The 24,515-nt window shown below is 48.2% G+C and overlaps 1 protein-coding gene across 1 annotated transcript; it reads right to left on the bottom strand.

Moving 5' to 3' along the window:
* Nucleotides 1-394: 394 nt before the first annotated feature.
* Nucleotides 395-18,728, bottom strand: LOC144604184 (testis-expressed protein 47-like). Its single transcript, XM_078418389.1, has 7 exons — nucleotides 18,606-18,728; nucleotides 16,375-16,447; nucleotides 14,064-14,167; nucleotides 12,473-12,534; nucleotides 11,540-11,741; nucleotides 5,834-5,993; nucleotides 395-438 (listed from the first exon to the last, which is right to left on the bottom strand). The coding sequence occupies exons 1-7, from the start codon at nucleotides 18,726-18,728 to the stop codon at nucleotides 395-397; spliced, it is 768 nt and encodes a 255-aa protein (XP_078274515.1).
* Between the last annotated feature and the right edge of the window lie 5,787 nt (nucleotides 18,729-24,515).

Genomic DNA, 24,515 nt, shown 5'->3' with positions numbered 1-24,515 from the left:
ATAAATTTTGTACAGACAGCCTTGTCATTTACAGCTGACTGCAGGAAGATGGTGCTCAAGATGTTATTATGAAGACATATCTGTTGAAATAAAATTGTTTGCAGCATTTAAACAGGAAGTGAGAATGGATGTGTGTGAGATCTATCGTCTTACGTACCAGACCAAAACAGATTTTATTTCCCGTTGTGGATGTGGTCAACTCGGAGTGGAATTCAACTCTAACAATTCACTCACAGAGTGAGGCATGATCATGTAGATGTTTTAAGAGAGGCTCTTTTATTTAATTACAAGCTGATAAATTTACGTGACAAACTAGAGGCGTTCCGCTGGTGTACTTCATCAGAAGCAGTGTGACTGACATGATGTGTCGACATGGAGATCCAAAAGGAATTCACTAACCACCAAGAAACAGATGAAGAGGAGTTGGCCAAACAATTTCTGCAGATCAAAAGTAGAGAATTAGCAAAACTCATATTGGCAATCAAATTTACTGGAGGGGAATGGGATACATTCTGGACAGAATGATTGGTACTTGAATTGTTTGTCAGCGATATCAACAATTTGGAAGAGAATGCACAAGGCATGATTAGTAAGTTTGCAAATGACACTAAAATACATGGGATCGTAGATGGTTATTAATAATTACTAAAGGATTTGCATCTGCTGGGTAAGTGGGGATGGCTAACGGAGTTTAATTCAGACAAATGAATGAATGATACTTAGTGAGAGATGTTGTATTTTGCGAAGTCAAACCAGATCAAGACCTTCACAGTGACTGGTAGGGCCCTGAGGAGTATTGTAAAGCAGAGGAATCGAGGAATATGTGCATACAGTAGTTCCCTGTGGGGTTACAGATGGGTAGGGTGGTGAGGAAGGCTTTTGGCACATTGGCCTTCATCTGGCAGGCATTTGAGTCTAGAATTTGTTACAGTTGTACAAGACGTTGGTGAGGCCACATGCAGAGTATTGTATTCACTTTTGATCATCCCACTATCGGAAAGATGCCATTAAGCTGAGAAACGTGCAGCTGTGGCTGTACCTGGGGATTAAGCCATTCCCTGGATCAACCCCCTCGGCATGGGTTGGACAGGGCTGGGGAAGGGACTAGTGCTATGGGGTTTGCCTGAAGGGGCTAGAGAGATAACTCGTGCTTGAGACTGAAGAGAGTGTGGATGTTCTGTTGCTGGATTAAATTACTGTTGCCTGATTCCTGCTGCGTCCAGACCCACTACACTGGTGACCCTTGACATTTCCTCGCAAGTCGCGATGGACCCGAACGTTCCTCAACACGCACTACCCGGCCCTGCCTGTCAGCCGCCTCTGGACTCTGCCGGACCCCACCCCATGGACCCTGCCGACCGCGCCACTCTCCACGCCGTAGCGTTGAAGCTGCCTCCCCTTTGGACCGACGACCCTGATTTTGGTTTGACCAGGCCGAGGCACAGTTTGCACTGCGGGAAGTGATAGCCGATGCAACCAAGTACTTTTACGTTATTGGCGCCCTCGACCAGGCAACAGCGCGACGGGTCCGACCCTTCCTCCGCGCCCCCCCCGGGCGGGTTCTAAGTATGAGGGACTCAAGACCTTTCTCCTAAGGAAGTTCAGCCTCAGCAAGGCCAAGCGGGCGACCCAGATCCTATGGATGACTGGTCTGGGTGACCGTCGCCTGTCGGCACTGCTGGGCGATATGCTGGCCCTGATGGGCGACCACGAGCCCTGCTTTTTATTTAAACCTGCAGCAGCTGCCGTCCGATCTCCGCCAGCAGCTCACCAACGACCCGTTCACCAACATGCAGGCGGTGGGCGAGCGCGCCGATGAACTCTGGATTGCCCGTCAGCTGGCCCTCGACGCGCTGGACGTTCCTCCGATGTCCGACGGCGATCCGCAGGTCGGTGCCTCGATCGACCCCGTGTCCACCACTCCTCGACGTCCTTCGCGGCGGGTCCCGTCTGCAACGACACACCCGGCCGGCACCGCGTCTTTCCCGCGCAACCTGCCGTCAGTTCCTCCGCACGCCACCAGAGGTCGCTGGTGGTCGGATCAGCACGCACAGCTGCCCGTTTCCACAGACGCCAGCAGAGGGGGCTGGTGCTACTTTCACTGCCGTTGGGACCTTCAGCCCGTCAATGCCGGCAGCCCTGCTCGTTCCCGGGAAATGCAGGGGCCGGCCGTCAGTGATTGCTTCGGCGGCCGGCCAGATTCATCGCGTTTTTGCGTGGGACCACCGCACCAGGGGTCGTTTCCTTGTGGACACAGGGGCTAAGGTGAGCGTTCCTCCCCCTTCGAATGATGACATCCGCTACGGTAAACGCGGCCCCCTCCTCGCCGCGGCAAACGGGACTCCAATCCACTCGTATGGGGTGCGCACGCTCTCCCTCAACTTCAGAGAGGGCCGCTTCTCATGGCCATTCGTCATTGCCGATGTGTCCCAGCCTTTGCTGAGTGCGGACTTTCTACGGGCACATTCCCTGCTCGTGGACGTCAAGCGGCAGCGTTTGGTGCACTCCGTCACCTTGCAGCCTGTTTCCCTCCACTTGGGCGACCCGGTCGTGCTGCCTGATGGGCCCCTGTCATCCATGGACGCTACGTTCTCGCGCATTCTGGCCGAGTTTCTCGAAATCCTCGACCCCCAGTTCCACTCCTCCGCCCCGAAGCACAGGGTGGAGCATCACATTCCCACCACTGGCCCGCCCCTGCTCGCCCGGGCGCGGCGTCTTCCGCCGGACAAGCTCCGTCTCGCTCGGGAGGAGTTCCGCCTTATGGAGTCGCTGGGTATTGTGCGCCGCTCAAACAGCCCGTGGGCGTCCCCCCTCCATATGGTCCCCAAGGCAGACGGTTGCTGGCGCTCTTGCGGAGACTACCGTCGGCTTAACGATGCTACCATCGCTGACAGGTATCCGGTCCCCCACATTCAGGACTTTAACGTGCACCTGGCTGGGGCCACTGTGTTTTCCAAGGTCGCTCTGGTGCGTGGCTACAATCAAATTCCCATCCACCCAGATGACATCCCTAAGATGGCCATCGCAACGCCATTTGGCCTTTCCGAATTCCTCCGTATGCCGTTCGGACTTAAGAACGCGGCGCAAGCCTTTCAGCGGCTTATGGACTGCGTCTACCGTGGCCTGGACTTTGTTTACGTTTACCTCGATGACATTTTGGTGGCAAGCTGCTTGAGACAGGAACATGCTACCCATCTCCGCCAGCTATGCCAGCGCCTTAGCGATCATGGGCTGGCCATCAACATCGCCAAATTCTATTTCTGAGTAACGTCCATCAATTTCCTGGGCCACCACGTGACTCCGCACGGGCACTGCCGCTCCCGGACAAGGTGAACGCGGTGCGCCAGTTTCCACGCCTGACCACCGTGAGGGGCCTCCAGGTGTTCGTTGGGATGGTGGCCTTTTACCACCAATTTGTGCCGTCTGCGGCCCGGATCATGCGCCCACTGATCCAGCTCATGGCGGGCAAGCGCAAGGAAGTCGAATGGACTGACGATGCAGTGGTGGCGTTCCAACACGCCAAGGAAGCCCTGGCTGCGACCACGATGATTGTGCACCCACGAGCGGATGCACCAACCAGCCTGACGGTCGATGCTTTGGGTGTGGCATTTGGGGCGGTGCTAGAACAGCAGATTGATGGGTGTTGGAAGCCTCTCGCTTTCTTCAGCAGGCACCTCAGCGGTGCACAGCGGAACTACAGTGCCTTTGACCGCGAGCTCCTTGCCCTTTTCCTCGCAGTCCGCCACTTCCGCTACTTCCTCGAGTGTCGGACCTTCACCGCGTACACTGACCACAAGCCCCTCACCTTTGCGTTCGCCAAGGTGTCCGACCCGTGGTCAGCTCGCCAGCAACGGCAGTTGGCTTTCGTCTCGGAGTACACTACCTCCATCCGTTTCATCGGGGGCAAAGACAACAGAGTGGCCGATGCCTTATCTCGACCCGTGGTCCACGCCGTCCTGCAAGTGGCCGATGGCATCGACTACTCAGCCCTGGCAGCAGCCCAGCTGACAGACAATGAGATGTCTGCCTATCGTACCGCTGTTTCGGGTCTGCGGTTGGAGGACGTTCTCTGTGGCGCTGGGGGCGCGACGCTGTTGTGCGATATATCCACCGGGCAGCCGCGCCCCATCGTTCCCGTTGCCTGGCGGCGCAGAGTGTTTGAGGTGCTCCACGGGCTGGCCCACCCTTCCATTCAGGCGACGACGACCCTCGTGGCTTCCCATTTCGTGTGGCACGGGTTACATAAACAGGTTGGGCATTGGACGCGCACCTGCATCCCGTGCCAAACTGCCAAAGTACAGCGGCGTGTGCGAGCGCCGCTCCAGGAGTTCATCGTCCCTCGACAGCGGTTCGACCACATCCACGTGGACATCGTGGGGCCGCTGCCGTCTTCTCGGGGCTTGACCCACCTCCTGACCGTGGTTGACCATTTCACGTGTTGGCCGGAAGCAGTTCCACTGCCGGACACTTCTGCCGTTACTTGTGCCCGTGCGTTGGCGGCACACTGGATAGCCAGATTTGGAGTGCAGCTCGATATTACGTCCGACCGGGGGCCGCAATTCACCTCCGAACTGTGGTCGGTCTTGGCTTACCTACTTGGAGTTAACCTGCACTGCACGGCGGCATACCATCCGCAGGCGAACGGCCTGGTGGAGCGCTTCCACCGCCAGCTCAAGGCTGCCCTGAAGGCCCAGCTCGTTGGCCCGGACTGTGTCGATGCGTTGCCGTAGGTTTTACTGGGCGTCCGCACTGCGCCCAAAGAGGACTTGGCCACCTCCTCGGCTGAATTGGTGTACGGGGCCCCGCTGACAGTGCCCGGTGAGTTTATTCCATCAGCCCAGGGTCAGGCAGAACAACCATCGGCCGCCCTGCAACACCTTCGGGAGACGGTGGGCAAGCTGGCACAGGTGCCGACGTCTCGCCACGGTTCGGTTCGGCCGCACGTCCCTTCCGCTCTGCAGGACTGTCCGTTTGTTTTCCTGCGCCGGGATGCGCACCGGACGCCCCATCAGCGGCCGTATGAAGGACCATTCAAGGTGCTCCAGCATGGCTCTGCCACCTTCGTGTTGGACATGGGGGGGGTCATCCTGAGAAGGTCTCTATTGCGCAGCTGAAGCTGGCGCACGTGGACATTAGCCAGCCGGTCTTACTGGCGCGGCCTCGCCCTCGAGGTCATCCTGCGTCCCGGCCCTTACCCTCAGCGTCCTCTGAGCTTTCTTCGCCTGGCAGTGTGGTTCCGGTTCCTGCGACCGCCGTGGTGCGCACACGGGCTGGTCGTCTCATACGTCCCCCTGTCCGTTTCGTGCCTCCGGTTCTTGGGGGAGGGGGTCCTGTGGCGGTGCCCGGGGATTAGGCCACTCCCTGGATCATCCTCCTCGGCACGGGTTGGACAGAGCTGGGGAAGGGACTAGTGGTACGGGGTTTGCCTGATGGGGCTAGAGAGATAACTCGTGCTTGAGACTGAAGAGAGTGTGGATGTTCTGTTGCTGGATTAAATTACTGTTAATACCTACCTGGCGTCTTGCCTGATTCCTACTGCGTCCAGACCCACTACACAGCAAAGGTTTATGGGGATGTTGCCAGGACAACGGCCTGTGCGAGAGGGAGAGATTAGGCAGGCAGGGACTTTATACCTTGGAGTGCAGGAGGCGGACGGATGATCTTATAGAGGTGTCTAAAACCATGACGGGGATGGATTGGAAGGTTGGTGGCAACAAATGCTTGTTTTTGTTAAGCATTTAACTGCCCTACTCTGGGACTCTCCAGGGGTTTCTGCACATTAAGGCACAGCATTCATCTTCAGATTCACAGCCATGACTAATGAAAAATCTACCTGAGCCTAGGGCAACATGTGTCGATTTCTCATAGAGCTCGAGGAATTTCTTTGGGCTCATGAGGTCGGAACTGCCACATAAATGCTTGATGGTGTTCTCCTTGATGATCAAGTGTCGGACTTCATCAGACACGGAGAGGTTTGGCTTGGTGATGGTCTTCTGTAAAAGGGAGTGGAAAACAGTCACTGTGAACTGGCTGGCTTTTTATATAAACTTATTGGAACATAATAAGGAAATTGATGGTGCAAATTGAAAGGATCGACAACATGATAGGAATGGAGATGATGAGGGATATTTTCACTCACAGGGACAGGGACTTTTCATGCAGAGGGCTGAGGAGTTAAAGTTCTGAATTTGGGCAAATTTGACTTCCCAAAATGCAACACGTTGTATTGATCTGCATTAACCTCCTTTGTCGATTCCTCAGCCCACTTGCCCAACTGATCAAGATCCTGCTGTAATTTTGGATAACCGTCTTTGCTGTCTCCCGTACCACCCGCTTAGTGTCATCTGCAAACTTAGAAGCTTGTGGGGCTTCAGAAGTTGAGAGCTAGAAAATTAATTGGTGCATTTCCAAAGTGGGTATGGAAAGGTAGGGATGTATTAGTAATAGATCTTAAATTGGATGGGGGGGGGGAGACAATTTCATTAAAATGAAATAGGACCTGACAACTATAATAGAGCATCCTCTTGCAGGTAGGTCTATATCTGCACAGTGGGAAGCATTTAAAGGAGAAATACCAAACCTTAGGACCAACATGTTCCTGTAAAAAGCAAAAGTGAAAGGTAATATGTTTAGGGAGCCTTGTTTTTTGAGGGATTCCAAAGATGGGATAAAGATAAAAAAAAGAATCACGAGACAAGTAAGCAGCTTAAGTCAATAAGGTGCAACAGTAAAATCTCTCTAACAAACAATAGAGCAGATTGCAGATGCCAGGTTTACAGAAGGTTCCAAACAATCTTGATCCAGTGGAAGAATTTTCTCACACATATCCCCCAGCTGCTGTTGTCTCTTTGGACTACTGTTCCTCCCAACCAATGCCCTGTGGCTCACAGCCAAGCTGCGTTCTGTGGGAGAACCTCAGACCACTGGAAATCTGGTCCTTGTTTAAACGTCTGTGATCTTTGAGAACTGATATCTAACACTGACCAATCCTTATTGGAGTGTTCAGCAACCAGAGATTCCTTCATTTTAGTTTAGAGATACATCACGGAAACAGGCCCTTTGGCCCACCAAGTCTGCATCGACCAGTGATCCCCACACATTAAAACTATCCTACGCACACTAGGGACAATTTACACTTATGCCAAGCCAATTAACCTACTAACCTGAACGTCTTTGGAGTCATAGAGTCATAGAGTCCTACAACACAGAAAGAGGCCCTTCGGCCCATCGTGTCCGCGCCGCCCGTTACCAAACACAGTCTAATTTTAATCCCATTTTCCCGCATTTGGACCGTAGCCCTGAATGTTGTAGCATTTCAAGTGCCCATCCAAATGCCTCTTAAACGTTGTGAGTGTTCCCGCCTCCACCACCACCCCAGGCAGTGAGTTCCAGACTCCAACCACCCTCTGGGTGAAAAAGTTCTTTCTCACATCCCCCCGAAACCTCCCTCCCCTTACCCTGTATCTATGTCCCCTCGTTGTTGAACCTTCCACCAGTGGAAGAAGTTCCCCGCCATCTACCTTATCCATGCCCCTCATGATTTTGTACACCTCGATCATGTCCCCTCTCAGCCTTCTCTGCTCCAGGGAAAACAACCCCAGTCTGCCCAGTCTCTCCTCATAGCCAAGGCCCTTCATCCCTGGCAGCATCCTGGCGAATCTCCTCTGCACCCTCTCCAAAGCTATCACATCCTTTCTATAATGTGGTGACCAGAACTGTACACAATACTCCAGCTGTGGCCTCACCAGTGTTCTGTACAATTCCATCATCACTCCCCTACTTTTATATTCGATGCCCTGGCTAATGAAGGCCAGTAACCCATATGCCTTTTTAACCACCCTATCCACCTGTCCTGCTGCCTTCAAGGACTTGTGTACCTGTACTCCAAGGTCCCTCTGTACCCCTGTCTTCCCTAGGGTCCTTCCATTCATGGTGTACTCCCTCTCCAAGTTATTTCTGCCAAAGTGCATCACCTCGCACTTTTCAGGATTAAATTACATCTGCCACTGCTCCGCCCATCTGACCATCTCATCTATATCTTCCTGCAGCTTGCAGATCCCTTCTTCGCTATTCACCACCCCCCCTACCTTTGTGTCATCTGCAAACTTGCTGATCATGCCCTGTACGTTGACATCCAGATCATTTATGTAGATTACAAACAGTAAGGGACCCAACACCGATCCCTGCGGCACCCCACTGGACACCGGCCTCCAGTCACAGAAGCACCCTTCTACCATCACCCTCTGCCGTTCTGTCACTAAGCCAGTTTTTTATCCATTTTGCCAAGGTGCCCTGGATCCCATGGGCTCTTACCTTCTTGACTAGTCTCCTGTGTGGGACCTTGTCAAAAGCCTTACTGAAATCCATGTATACCACATCCACTGCACTACCCCCATCTACCTCCTTGGTCACCCCTTCAAAAAATTCAATCAAGTTAGTCAGACACGACCTTCCCTTAACAAAGCCATGTTGACTATCCTTAATTAACCCTTGATCCTCCAAGTGAAGACTGATCCTCCAAGTGAAGACTGATTCTGTCCCTCAGAATCTTTTCTAGCAGCTTCCCCACCACCGATGTCAGACTCACCGGCCTGTAGTTCCCAGGTTTATCCCTACTGCCCTTTTTAAATAATGGCACCACATTAGCTATCCTCCAGTCCTCCGGTACATCCCCTGTTGCAAGAGAGGCTCTGAAAATTTGTACCAGAGCCCCCGCAATCTCTTCCCTTGCCTCTCTCAGCATCCTGGGATACATCTCGTCAGGGCCCGGAGACTTATCCACTTTTAAGCTTGCCAGAGCCTCCAGCACCGCCTCCCTGTCAATAGCAATATGCTCAAGAACATCACAACCCTCCTGCTCCATTTCTAAGTCCGCATCGCCCTCCTCCCTCGTAAAAACAGATGCAAAAAATTCATTTAAAACATCTCCTACATCCTCTGGCTCCACACACAGCTTTCCACTATGGTCCCTGATGGGCCCCACTCTTTCCCTCGTTATCCTCTTACCCTTGATATACTTATAGAACACTTTGGGATTTTCTTTTATTTTGCCCGCTAGTGCTATCTCAGGGCCCCTTTTTGCTCTCCTAATTTCTTTTTTAAGAACCGCCCTACACCTTCTGTATTCCTCTAATGATGTCTGTGCCTTAAGTTCTTTATGCCTTCCAAAAGCCCCCCTTTTTTTTTCGAATCAATCCTACTATATCGTTCGACATCCAAGGTTCTTTGGACTTGTTTGTCCCACCCTTGAACTTTAGGGGAACATGCTTCCTCTGTACTTTTTCAATTATTCCTTTGAATGACTCCCACTGTTCTGATGCGGTCCTCCCCACGAGAAGCTGATCCCACTCCACCAGGGCCAACTTCTGCCTTATCAGATTAAAATCGGCCTTGCCCCAATTTAGAAATTTTCCTCTTTCCTCTGGTCCCTCTTTATCCTTTTCCATTACCACCTTAAATATCACTGAATTGTGATCACTGTCACCAAAATGCTCTGCCACTGACACTTCAGCCACCTGTCCGGCCTCATTTCCCAAGATTAAGTCCAATACCGCCCCCTCCCTTGTTGGACTTTCAACATATTGGCTCAAAAAGCCCTCCTGGATGACCCTTAGGAACTCTGCACCCTCAGGGCCCTTGACACTTTGGCTATCCCAATCAATTTTCGGGAAGTTGAAATCCCCTTCTATTACTACCCTGTTGTTTTCACCCCCCCCCCCCCCCCCCGAGATTTGCCTACAAATATGTTCTTCTATTTCCCTCTGACTGTTTGGGGGTCTGTAGTATACACCCAGTAAGGTGCATGCCCCTTTTCTATTTCTCAATTCCACCCAAATAGCCTCATTTGAGGAACCCGCTAATATGTCATCCCTTCTTACAGCAGAAATAGATTCTTTGATTAATACTGCAACACCCCCTCCCCTTTTTCCCTTCTCTCTGTCTCTCCTGAAGATTCTATACCCTGGAATATTGAGCTGCCAGTCCTGCCCTTCCTTCAACCATGTTTCCGTAATGGCAACAATGTCGTACTCCCATGTGTTCAGTAACACCTTCAATTCATCCCCCTTGCTTCCAATACTCCTTGCATTCAAATAAATGCCGTTCAGACTTGCCCTACCCCATTGTGCTGGGGCATTCTTGTTCTGCCTCCCAATCTGACCATTTCTTTCCTCTATATTTTCCTTCTCCTCACCCCCTATACTAGCTCCATGCTGTATCCCAACCCCCTGCCAAATTAGAGTGTTGGAGGAAACTGAAGATCTCAGAGAAAGCCCATGCTGTCACGGGGAGAACGTACAAACTCAGTACAGGCAGCACCCGTAGTCAGGATCAAACCCAGGTCTCTGGTGCTGTAAGCGCTGTAAGGTAGCAACTCTCCCGCTGTGCCACCGTGCCACCCTAATCGCCTTCATCTTAGATTAATAATTCAGTGCAGGCTGATTAATAACTTTCAATTAAACAACCTTATTTGGTTGTAAGAGAATTTGGGGCAGCACCGTGGCACAGCAGGCCATAATCACTGCCCCACAGCTGCAGAGACCCTGGTTCAATCCCACCATCAGCGTGGAGATTGTGCATTATCCCTGTGACTGTGGGTTTTCTGAGCGCTACACATTTCTTCCACATCTGAACAAAGGCCAGTAAAATACTTGGCTGCTGTACATCACCCCTTATAATAGGTTAATGGCACAAAAAAAAACAGCTTTGAATGAGGATGTTGCAGGGTACTGTGAACCAAGGGAAGGAAAGTGGGTTTGTTTCCCCAGGTGCTCACATGGATCCAATGGTTAAATGACCACATCCTGTCTTCTTAAAGCATAAATAAACAAAGTAAAGTATCACAGTGCTGTAACAATCCTATGGCTGGGCAAAGTGCTCTCATCTTTCAGATAGGAGGTTGGGGATTGGCCGTATCCATTCTCCATGAAAACAATTGTCCTGGGCTCCCTCATGCGGTCAAGATGTACAAAATCACAATGGGCTCAGAGTGAGGCGGTTTTGAAGATCTGAGGGGCAAGGACTGTGGGGCAAGGATTAAAATTAGGCAATAAAATGCATGTACAGAGTCCTGGATCTCACGGTGGTGGAAACAAACAAGGAATTGTTGAAAAAAAAATCTGAAGGGCACTGATACAATGGGTTAGGTTGCTCTACATTGGTCAATAGACTGAATAGCCTCCTGTGCCAAAACAATTATACTCCCTTCTCTCTTGACTACCAACTCATCCCTTCATCCCGAGCCTATACCTGTTGCTGCTCCCGATTCCACTAAGGACAAGCAACGGGAATGTAGCAATGTCATTCCAAAGTGGTGGAAAGGATAGGATGTCTCTTGACAAGGCAGTGCTCCAAACACAAGGTTCACCTCACTGCAGTGTTTCAACAGTACGGAGAGCGGAATGTCCATATTCCTGATCAACAGAAGGTTGGAGTGAGGACTGTATGACCCAGCAGTAATTTCACAAAGATAGTGATCCCCGGGACATCGAGCATGCTTTCATGGGAATAATTCAGTATCCGATTGTAAATTGGAACTGACCTTTGGATTTTGCAGAATGAAATTTCCGAGCTTCAGCAGAAGAACGAGGCACTCAGGGACCAGTTTCTCCACTGGCTCTATCTCGGAAGTGTCCATGATTAATGTGACAGGCATATTTATCGGTCGCTGTAGCCACTGGCGATACAGGCGATCTGGAATGTTATGCGACATAACAAGGATTCTCATGTCTGACTGAGCCACCCTAGAGGTAGAAGAGTAGGCAACTTTAAGAAGTAGAGCAATGATTTATATTAGCTTAAGGCTGTAAAATCAGAGGTAACCCTGTCCACAGTCAACCCCCGAATATCATCATCCATCGAGTCAGCACTGCTGTAAAGGAGCTCAGGGCAGAAGCAGGCTTAACGACGAGGCCTGCATGAAACTGGCAGTAGATTTTTGTGTAACAGAGACTGGGCCTGCATATAACAGGGCATGAGCCTGCATGTAACCGACTGTGGGCCTATGTGTAATAGTGTGTGGGTCTGTGTGGAACTGAGCAAGGGCATGCCTGCCACAGAGAGTGTATCTGCATGTAATAGAATGGGCCTGTGTGTAACCAAGTACACGTCTGCAGGTAACAGAGTGTGGGCCCACATAGAATGAGAGACGTGCTGATTCTTAGGTCCAGGAGCTTGGATGGGATTGCAATGTGGAAGGCAGAGCTATCGTCGATATAAGGGGGGGTTATAGAGTTGGGGGAGGGGAGAGTGTTGTTGGTGGAAGAGAGCGGAGGCCCCATTGGGGACATGCAGCCGGCCAGGTGAGGGCAGAGTGTTGGTGGGGACAAGTGGGCCAGCTGTGAGTTAGTGTATCTTGATCAGAAACATCCAGGTATCACACCCCAGCAGTTTTAATGCCTGATCATAAATGTTTCAGTCGAATAAAGTAGTTTATCAATTCAATCAGACAGCAAAGACAGCAAGGAACACTTACCCATCTTCAGTCTGTGGGGTGGCAAGATCCCGGATAACTGAATAAAGCATATCAATGGAAGACTGGAATTAACAAGAGAAAAAAGGTCATCAGAACCATGGTCAGGGTGCTGGATGGGCTGCCAATCAAGGAGATTACTTTGTCCTGCTCATGCTTTATGGGAGATTTTGGAGCTGGGCAAATCCAGGGAAATGGATTTTTCCATCACGCTTTGGACACGTACTTGGTACATAGTGGGAAGATTTGATGTCTGTGAGTGAATCACCTCCTCTATTGGGTACCCAGTCTCTGACCTACTCTGAACATTCCTGCAAATGGTAAGCCCCAGGATGGTGATGGTGGAGGACTCAATGGAGTCACTGCCATTGAATCTCATGTGTAAGTGTTCAGACCTTTTGTTGAAGACGGACGTTGATGAACATTTTTGTGGGAAAATCTACTTGCCACTTCCCACCTCATCCCAGAACATTGCTCAAGCCTTGGTGCATGCCTTGGTGCATGCCTTGTTGCACGTTTTGTTGCCCACCTTGTTGCATGCCTTGTTGCATGACATGGGTTGCTTCATTCATTGACGAGTTGCAAATGGAATTGGAGATTATGTAATCAATGAATATCCCCACTTTTGCCCTTGTGATGGAAGGCACTGAAGATGGTATGGCCAAGAAAATTGCTCGGTCGGTGCAGACTCGGTGCGCCGAAGGGCCTGTTTCCGCGCTGTATCTCTAAACTAAAACTGAACTAAAAAATCTGAAACCTATTTCTTTTCTCCATAGATGCTGCCTGACCCATTGAGTTTCTCCAACATTTTGTATCTGTCCAGTGTAAACCAGCATCTGCAGTTCCTTCCGACACAAGTTGCATCACAGGTTGGTTTGGGAATAGCGCTTCCCAAGACCGCAAGTAATTGCAGAGTGTTGTGCATGTAACCCACTCCATCCCTATCATCGACCTCATCGACGCTGCCTCAGGAAAGTAGCCAACATAATCAAGGACCTTTAAAGCGACAATAATAAATCAAGACATGAATAGCTCAATCTCCCAGTACATTTCCTTCCTGTCTGCACACCAGAGCTTCGTCAATTTCAAGGGCGGACCAGAGGTCTTAAGGCTTTGCTGATGGGAAGGTGTAAAGCATTGTCCCAGACGGACCTCGAACACCATGTGTCCATTTCCCTCCACAGATGCTGCCTGACCTGTCGAGCTCCTTCAGCTCCCTCCCCTCCCTGCACACCAGTGCTGCACCCCCCCCCCCCCCCCCCATGACCCATTGCCCCTGGTAGGTCTGTGCTACGTGTGGTACAGAATGTAGACAGTGATTGCAATGGAGGAGATGGGCACATTGGCTGCAAGGTCTGCAAGCCAATTAACCTACAAACCTGTACGTCTTTGGAGTGTGGGAGGAAACCGAAGATCTTGGAGAAAACCCACTCAGTCACGGGGAGAACGTGCAAACTCCATACAGACAGCACCTGTGGGAGAGCACCTGTGGTCAGCACCCGTTGCTCTCCCATCTTAGACATGGGCCCCAGATGCTTGAGGCCAAATTTGCAGAGTGCATTGGGAGTAACTGTGCCCTCCCTGCTGCACTTACCTCAAGCAAGTGGACATAGTGATTTGAATACATCAGCAGCAATCCCATCATAGGCATTTCCTGGTACTGAGCATGCAATTTTTGGAACAATGTCTCATAATATTCTGCAGAATGAGAAAAGTAATTTAGATTAGAAATCATAGAACATAATTGTACAGCACAAGAACAGGCCCTTCAGTGCACAATGTCTGTGCCGAATATAACACCAAAACCGACTTCTATCTGCCTGCACATAATCCACATCGTTCTATTCCCTGCATACCCAAATGCTAATCCAAATGCCTCACATGCCACCATCATATCTGTTCAGCAACAATCTCTGGCAGCATGTTCCAGTCACTCACCACCCTCTGTGTTTAAAAAAACTTGGCCCACACATATCCTTTAAACTTTGCCTCTCACCTACCTTAAAGTTCAGTCTGAAGAAGGGTCTTGACCCGAAACGTCACCCATTCCTTCTATCCAGAGATGCTGCCTGTCCCGCTGAGTTACTCCAGCATTTTGTGTCTAACTTCGATTTAAACCAGCATCTGCAGTTCCTTCCTATATCTTAAAATGTGCCCTCCAGTATGTGATTTTGTCACCCTGGGAAAATGGTTCTGTCTATCTTATCCATGCCTCAATTTTATATACTTCTATCAGGTCTCCCCACAACCTTTGGCAATCTAGGGAAACAATCCAAGTCTGTCCAACACCTCCCTGTAGCTAAAACATAGAAACATAGAAAATAGGTGCAGGAGGAGGCCATTTGGCCCTTCGAGTCAGCACCACCATTCATTGTGATCATGGCTGATCATCCACAATCAGTAACCTGTGCCTGCCTTCTCCCCGTGACCCTTGATTCCACCAGCCCCTAGAGCTCTATCTAACTCTCTTTTAAATTCATCCAGTGAATTGGCCTCCACTCCCATCTGTGGCAGAGAATTCCACAAATTCACAACTCTCTGGGTGAAAATGTTTCTTCTCACCTCAGTTTTAAATAGCATCCCCTTTATTCTGAGACTATGTCCCCTGGTTCGAGACTCCCTCAACATTGGGAACATTTCTCCTGCACCTAGCTTGTCCAGTCCTTTTATAATTTTATACGTCTCTGTAAGATTCCCTCTCATCCTTCTAAACTCCAGTGAATACAAGCCCAGTCTTTCCAATCTTTCCTCATAATAGCAGTATTAAGAAATTTAATTTTAAACGTGGTTAAATGGATTTTTGTGCAGAGTGTGGGCATTCTTTGAAAATGTACGGGAGATGCATATCTGATTTCTGGGTTGCATATCTGGGTTGGGAGCCTACTTTAAATGTAATCCCTGATGGCCATAAACATCGCGAAGATTCCCACGCTTACCTGAGCGTCAAACTGTCGCGTCCAATCTACCTGTCAAATGTCCTGACGGTAAATAAATTGGTTAAACACAAGTATTTTATGGTATTTTCAAATGACTTTACTTAATTTAATATTACGTGCTTCTAAATGCATCTAAGACAACCTAGCAAACCTGGGGACAGCATGCGACAGCGCCCGCAATAAGCAACAATACCTGGCGACAAGCCAGCTGTCGCCGAGAAATTTTAATCAGGTTGATTTCTCAGTGATGCGCCGAGATCCACTACGATTCTTTGAAGACTCCTCAAGATCATGCCCGCGACACCCCGGCGAACTGTCGGCGACAACCTAGTCGCCGGCAGTCGCCTTAAAATCGCCTAAGTGGGACAGGCCCTTAAGGAAGATATGTAAGAAAGGTTACTGGGATTGGGGAAATGCAGAGTTGCTGCAAACAGATCAGGTGCAATCTTAGCAAATGATGGAGCTGGCACAGCATATAATACTGCTAATTTGTATGTCATTGTCTTTTTAAGACCTGTCCTGGTATCTGTAAGTCTTTGAATCCTCATTGTCAAGGTCTCTGTTCTTTCACATCACCTACATCTTCCCAGTCATTGTCTATTCCCTTGTCTCACTTCGCCTCCCCACGTACAATGCCTCACACTTCAGTTGCCACATTTCTGCCTAACTGACCAGCTCACCAATATACTCCCCCAGTCAGAAGCTCTCCTTCTCGTTCTCAATTGCATTACCATTTTTGTGTCATCTGGAAACTTCTTTATCACACCTCTTACATTTCAGTTTTTGATATTACTAAGTCCGTAACCATTACTTAAACTTGGCCCTTGGTAGAACATTCTGTGATAGCTCTCTCAATGCCACCCAAATAACTTGTTAGCCATCTATCTAGAAAAGTCTATTGCTACCTCTTCCAGGAATGGTTTCTCACCAGTGACAGAATAAAAGGTACATTAACATAACTTGCCAGACCTGCAATTTGTTTCCGAGTTGTTCTCTCTGGGTCAAATGCACTGATGTAGACTAATCTATGCAGAAGAAATTTCTGATAAAATAGAAAATTACAAATTAAAATCACATCAAAGCACCTGGAGAGGAACAGTAACAGATATAGCACTCTAGAGAAAGCCACAAACACATTGGATGTTTTTATGTCAAAATTCTCAGCCTAAAATTTATGTTGCAGAATTTTATTGCAAGGATGTTCATGATTTATCTGGAGTTCCACTCTGCCTAATATTTTCGCCCAGACTTTAAGCCAATTCTAACATCTTCATCGGAACTGACAAGTGAGAAAAGAACCATGCTTTAAATTACAGAGAGGGTGATGGGAAGAGGGAGCAGGGGGGATGCCTGTTGCAAGGTGGGGACCAGGAGAACCCAGGTGACACAATGCTGTTGCTAGAGGTGGCATCATTACCAGCACAAATGCAGCAGCCACGCTTTCACCCCAACTCAGGGATTTTTTTTTGTCCCTCCCACTATCCAGTGGTCCAAACACTCTTCCCAGATGAGGGCTCTTTGTGGTCCCTTGACAGTAGACACCACGGATGATTGTTTTGCAGACCTCCACTGTCCAATCAATCAGGGTGATCCTAAGTTGCTCACTTTAATTCTCCATCCCGTTATCATTCTCAGTTCTGTATTTTTCCTCCTAACTGTTCTGACAAAGTTCAACAAGGAACATCTGCTGTCTTGGTACATTGCTTCCATGGAATTCCATATTGACCAGCAACTTTAGATAACCAGTCTTTCCCGTTCCAATCAGATCTGGCCGGTTCTGATGTAAGGTCGTGCACTTATAACAGGAACTCAGTCTTTTCTTTCTCCGTTAATACACCCGGCATTATAGGTTATTTCAGATTTCCAGAAATAGCAGTGATCGGTTTCTCACAATTCCAGAGCTGTTTAAAAATAAAATAAAACAAAAGCTGCAGATGCTGGAAATCTAAAATAAAAGCAAAAGATGCTGGAAATGCTCAGCTGATCAGACAGCATCTGTGGAAAGAGAAAACCCTTCATCGGCTCGCAAGTAATCTGTACACATGTTGATCTCCCAACTAAATTTGTGGGGTAATTTTGTTATAGGTCATGTTATAGAATTATAGAGAGGTTCATCTTGGAAACAGGCCCTTTGGATCACAAATGTTCACACTAACCATCAAGCACCACAATCCTTACAAATCCTATCCTTATCCACTTTATCCTCCCTACATTCCCATCAATACCCCCAGATTTGTCTACTCACCTACCCACTAGAGGCAATTTACACTAGAGGCAGTTAACCCACCAGCCTGCATGTTGGAGGAAAAGGGAGCAGGGAGGAAACACACACAGTTGTAGAGAGAGCATGCAAACTCCAGATCAACAACAACCAAGATCAGGATTGAATCCAGATCTCTACAGCTGTGTGAGAGTAACTCCACCAGTTGTGCCAATGTGCTGTCCTTGTTAACTTATTAGCAACAATAAATGTATAAGTTGGAGACCTCCCTCTTAAAATTATTCCTTAAATGAACTGTGTGGCCAGTCTGGGGTAGGAATTACAATCAGTGCTATGTCTGCCACTTCCTCCAATATGCAACCTGAGGGCCTCTGCTGAGAAGGCAAGAAGCCCATTACCGATCTCTGCCAGCAGGTGACCTGCCTGTGAAGAGCAGCCGGAACTGCTGGCTTGCCCTTTGTGTAAGTAAATCCATGGAAACATTTCCCTCGGTGATCCAGCCTCCTGCAGGATGCCTTTGCTTGTGCATCAACATCAAAAGTCATCTCCCCATAGAGGTTTAAGTAACCGAGAAATTTGAAGCACTCTTATTTGCAATGTCAGGGTCATATAACCCAGAGGTGCTGAGGTGTCACACAGTGTTCTGGGACATCATTCAGTTGACCTTCTCCCTGTGGCCCTACTCATGTTACCTGCTTAGTTCTGAAGCAAAGAACAAAACAAAAGCAAATGAATGTTCAGAGAGGTGAAGGTGCCATTCTGGCAGCTTCTCCATTCCTTGATCATGTTGACTGTGCAGCATTCACATTGAACAAAAACATCATTTTACAGTTAAAAATTAGTGATGGACTGGGCATCTCTCAGTGGATCCTTCCCATTGGAGTTCTCCTAAACCCTTGCCTTGTTCCAGGTAGGAACCTTATTTTCTGACTGTTGGGACCATAACAGAAGGAGCATACAGGGTGCTGGCCATGTCTACCTTGTTGAGGAAGCACTGAAAGTCATGCAAGGTAAGATACAGTGAGTTCCTCTCCATCGTTGCCAACTTCTCAGTCTGCCCCAGGATGGTGGATACATGGCTGACAGTAATGAATGAAGTCATTCTGCTGCCCAATGGATTTCAATATTCAATCTCAGAGAGACATAATTGTTACTGGTAACTTGCTAATCTTTAGGCTCTGCTGAGAGAGAAAGAGACACTGCAGTAAGGGGCACTGAACCACACTTCAGGATTCTATAACTGCTATATTCAAAAGTGAACTGCAGCAATCCATCATAATGAAAAGTCCCAGTGTGCACTCTGCCCAACGTTTGAAGTTTCTGTTGAGTTTTAGTCGCTCAATTTGTCAACAGAATTTACTGCATTAATTCATTTTCATTCTTCTAGGAATAATGTCTCCCGCTCTCTATCATATCACATTTTAAGATTCCACTATTAATTTATCACTTAATTTGCTACCTATTTTGCTCTGTTCTGTTGACTGGCTGAAATCAATATTATATATATATATATAAATATATATATATATATAGATATATATATATATATAAAAGGAAGGCTGCACTAACAAGTCAGGGAACTGGTGAACCAAACATCAGTAGTGGGTAAGTTACGGGAGAGGATTCTGAGAGACAAAATCTATCTGCAAGTACCAATTAAGGATAGCCAGCATGGCCTCATGCTTGGGAAATCATGTCTTAAGAATTTAATTGATTTTTTGATAAAATTACCAAAAGGATATATATATACCATCTATTTCCAGTACGATATATCTGTCACATCCCCACCAGTGGGCTCCCTTTCCCAGACCCATCATAAGGAATGATTGGCTAGAAACTTGTTGGCAAGGAAGAAGTCTGTCCAATCTTTCCTTATATCCACATCCATCAGAGGTATTCTGGTAAACCATTTCTGTTTCCTCGCCAAAGATTCCAATGTGAAAATCACCTCTCCACTGCCTTGTACTACTATCCTCCAACAAATTTGGATCCATTTGGCTAGTTCACCAATGATCACATGTGATCTAACACTTCAGACAAGCATTCCAAATGGGAAGTTGTCAAGAGCCTTGCTAAAGTTGATGTAGACACCGTCCACCGCCCTGCTTTTATCAATCCTTTTGGTCATTTTATCAAAAAACGAAATTAAATTCTTAAGCACGATTTCCCAAGCATAAGGCCATGCTGACTATCCTTAATTAGTCCTTGCATATAGACTTTGTCTCTCAGAATCCCCTTCCGTAACTTACCCACTACTGTTGTTTGGTTTGCCAGTTCCCTGACTTGTTCATGCAGCCCTTCTGAAGTAAAGGCAACATTAGCCATCTTTCAGTCATATCCACTGGATGGACAGATCACACCGATTCATGGACCTCACTAACTAAATGCCCAGGGAACCCAGTAAGTCGGACTTCAGAAAACCAAATTGGAAACCCTGAAGTATACTACTTTTGTTGCTGAAGTGTGTATCTGAGCGGAGATGAGGTATATGTTGAAATATTCCTCTCCTGCACTGCAACCTCATAAGATAATGAACCTCGTTTGAATGGAGATAGATGAGAGGATTCAGGTGATGGATTTTCTTTCAGGCAGCATGGGGATTCTTTGCAGGAATAGATCTGTCTCCTTTCTTTAAAATATGATCACAGGCTATTGGCAGCACTGTGGCACAGTGGTATAGTTGCAGCACTCCAGCGCCAGAGAATTAAGTTCGATCCTGCTAATGGGTGTTGTCTGTACAGAGTTGTATGTTCTCCCTGTGATCGTGTGGGTTTTCTTAGGGTGCTCCAGTTTCCTCCACATTCCAAAGACGTACAGGTTTGTAGGTTAATTAGCTTCTGTAAAAACTGTAAATAGTCCCCAGTGCAGGAGATATTGCTATTGTACAGGGTGATCGCTGGTTGGCATGGACTCAGTGGGCATGTTTCCATGCTGGATTTTTAAAGTATAGGTCTAAAGTCTAAATCACAATGTGATGTTTCTTGCTTTTCTTCAGGTGAGGTTGTGAATTTTGTTCCTCTCTGTCAAGTTTCATCAGAGCTACTGTCTGCCCCAGCATCTAATATCTTTGGCAGCAGAAACTATTGAACAGGGATAGCGATGAAAATGGTCAAGTCAAGTTTATTTGTCACATACACATACACGATGTGCAGTGAAATGAAAGTGGCAATGCCTGCGGATTGTGCAACAAAAAAAAAGAATTACAGTTACAGGTCTGGATGGTTTGCTGTGAAAAGAAGATTAAATGTTCACATCAAGGACAAGGCCATGTTTGATGAGTTCTTTATATTGTTCCTTCCAGCTGGTGCTGACTGCCCTAAAGAACTTCCCTTCTTTTCTCCCAGTGGTTTGGGCCTTTGTGTGTTTGAGCATGGATGGTTTGACAGCATTGAAGACTCCATGTAAGGGCCAGGAAGCGAGCGGGCAAGATCACCTCTGACCCCTCTCACCCTGGCCACAAAATAGACAATAGACAATAGACAATAGGTGCAGGAGTAGGCCATTCGGCCCTTCGAGCCAGCACCGCCATTCAATGTGATCATGGCTGATCATTCTCAATCAGTACCCCGTTCCTGCTTTCTCCCCATACCCCCTGACTCCGCTATCCTTAAGAGCTCTATCTAGCTCTCTCTTGAATGTATTCAGAGAATTGGCCTCCACTGCCCTCTGAGGCAGAGAATTCCACAGATTCACAACTCTCTGACTGAAAAAGTTTTTCCTCATCTCTGTTCTAAATGGCCTACCCCTTATTCTTAAACTGTGGCCCCTGGTTCTGGACTCCCCCAACATTGGGAACATGTTTCCTGCCTCTAATGTGTCCAACCCCTTAATAATCTTATACGTTTCGATAAGATCCCCTCTCATCCTTCTAACTCCAGTGTATACAAGCCTAGTCGCTTCAGTCTTTCAACATATGACAGTCCCGCCATTCCGGGGATTAACCTAGTAAACCTACGCTGCACGCCCTCAATAGCAAGAATATCCTTCCTTAAATTTGGAGACCAAAACTCCAGGTGTGGTCTCACTAGGGCCCTGTACAACTGCAGAAGGACCTCTTTGCTCCTATACTCAACTCCTCTTGTTATGAAGGCCAACATTCCATTGGCTTTCTTCACTGCCTGCTGTACCTGCATGCTTCCTTTCAGTGACTGATGCACTAGGACACCCAGATCACGTTGTACGTCCCCTTTTCCTAACTTGACACCATTCAGATAATAATCTGCCTTCCTATTCTTACCACCAAAGTGGATAACCTCACACTTATCCACATTAAACTGCATCTGCCAAGCATCCGCCCACTCACACAACCTGTCCAAGTCACCCTGCAACCTCATAGCATCTTCCTCCCAGTTCACACTGCCACCCAGCTTTGTATCATCTGCAAATTTGCTAATGGTACTTTTAATCCCTTCATCCAAGTCATTGATGTATATTGTAAATAGCTGCGGTCCCAACACCGATCCTTGCGGTATATTGTAAATAGCTGCGGTCCCAACACCGAGCCTTGCGGTACCCCACTAGTCACTGCCTGCCATTCTGAAAGGGACCCATTTATCCCCACTCTTTGCTTTCTGTCTGTCAACCAACTTTCTATCCATGTCAGTACCCTACCTCCAATACCATGTCCTCCAAATCTTTGAAGCACTTCCCTCTGGAAGGAGACTCCGGACTGACAAAGCAGCCAAGCCAGACATAAAAACAGCTTTTTTTCCAGGAGTAGTAGTTTTACTCAATAACCAAAGTCTGTAGACTCTTTTTTGCTCTGGTTTATTTTCACCCACATGTTTAGACTGTAATGTTGTATCCTTATTGTTTTGATGTGTTTGTGCTTTATTCTTAATTGTTAACTGTATGTTTGTGTTGTCATTTGTGAGCGGAGCACCAAGGCACATTCCTTGTATATGCACATACTTGGCCAATAAACTTATTCATTTATTCATTCTTATTCATTCATTCATGCAGGACAAGAATATTGGTGAGTTATTCAGCCTCTTGTGGTTGTACTGATTGAACTGTTTCTTTCACCAGAGTAAATAGAGTTTCATGTTTCAAGGTCAGTTTATTGTCACATGTACCAATTAAGGTACAGTGAATTTTGAGTTACCATACTGTCATACTAAGTGAAGACCAATAAGACACACAACCACATAAAAGTTAACATAAACACCCATCACAGTGGATTCCACATTCCTCACCGTGATGGAAGGCAATAAGGTCCAATCTACTTCTTCTTTGTTCTCCCGCGGTCAGGGCAGTCAAACCATCTGTAGTAAGGGCGAGCAAAGCCCCAGCAGCCGATGACCGAAGCCACCATCGGGGTGATCGAAACTCCCACGTCTGGGCGGTTGAAACTCTCCGCAGCTTAGATGTCCTGAGTTGGCCTCTTCTTACCAGAGACTGCAGGCTTCACAGACCCCGCAGTTGAAGCTACGATCCCCGGCAAAGGGATCGCAAGCTCCGCAATGTTAAAGTCCCGCAGCTTCCTGCGACTTGGAGCTCCGGGCCGGTCTCCAGGAAAGGCCACCAACTCCACGATGTTGGGCCACAGTGGGGACGGAGATACGATATGGAAAAAAATTGCATCTACGTCGAGGTAAGAGATTGAATTTTTTTTTCCCAAACTCCCCCCTCCACCCCCCACATAAAACAAACCAAGGAAGACTAAAACATACTTTTAACACATACTAAAAATAACAAAGAGAAGAGAGGACAGACAGACTGTTGGGGAGGCAGCCACGACGGCGGCGGTCCAGTCCAGTCGCCGTCGTGGTAGCTCTGCGGGAACTGTGCGTTTTAAACTGGTATGTTTACTTTAAAATTATCCCTAAGTGCTCTAGCGTGTGCTAGCACTTAGTATTGACCAATGTACGACCGGGAAACGCTCGTAAAATTAAACTCGAGCGCTACAGGAGCACTATTAAACAGAAATCTACTCACCGATATACCGATAGAGATCATCAAAGGAGCGCACCGCGGCAGCAGCAGTGAGAGCGCAGGTCAGTGGGAAAGTCGGAAAAAACACCGAGGGAAGCGAGGGGGGATTCGGAACAGGCTGAGAACCCAAGCCTTACGTCCACCTCTGCCCAGCATACTTCTGGCCAACGTCCAGTCCCTGGAGAACAAGCTGGATGACCTGAGGGCAAGGATCAGATTCCAGAGGGACATAAAGAACTGTAACATCCTTTGTCTGACCGAAACATGGCTGACCCCGCTGGTGCCTGACCAGGTGATCTGCCCATCCGAGTCCTTCACTGTTTTCCGGGCGGACAGAACGGAAGAATCCGGGAAATCCAAGGGTGGAGGAGTCTGCTTCATGACCAACAATAACTGGTGTAATCCTGGGAATATTAAGACGCTTTCTCGTTCCTGCTCGCCGGACCTGGAACATCTAACTATCCTATGCCGACCATTCTACCTACCCCGAGAGTTCAGCTCGGTGATCATCACAGCCGTCTATATCCCACCGCATGCGGACACCGACGTGGCACTGTCCACCCTACACGATGTGTTGGTCAACACCAAAACAAAAACCCTGATGCGGCTGTGCTGGTGGCTGGAGACTTCAATAGGGGAAATCTCAAAAAGGTCATGCCCAACTTCTACCAACACATCACGTGTGTCACCAGGGGGGAAAGAACTTTGGACCACTGCCACACGCCGTTCAGGAAAGGCTACAAGGCCGTTTCTCTCCCTCCTTTTGGGAAATCTGACCACGCTGCCATTTTCCTGCTGCCGGAGTACAAACAACGGATAGTACGGGAAGCGACAGTGACGAGGGACGTAAAGCGGTGGGCTGACCATTCAGAGGCCATGCTGCAGGATGCACTGAGCGAAGTCGACTGGAACATGTTCCAAGAAAGTTCCAGAGACGTAAATGAGTTTGCGGAAG

Source organism: Rhinoraja longicauda, chromosome 21 (assembly GCF_053455715.1).
Source record: "Rhinoraja longicauda isolate Sanriku21f chromosome 21, sRhiLon1.1, whole genome shotgun sequence".
NCBI lineage: Eukaryota > Metazoa > Chordata > Chondrichthyes > Rajiformes > Arhynchobatidae > Rhinoraja > Rhinoraja longicauda.
The sequence above is the reverse complement of the archived record's forward strand: the minus strand, read 5'-3'. Positions and strand labels throughout refer to the sequence as shown.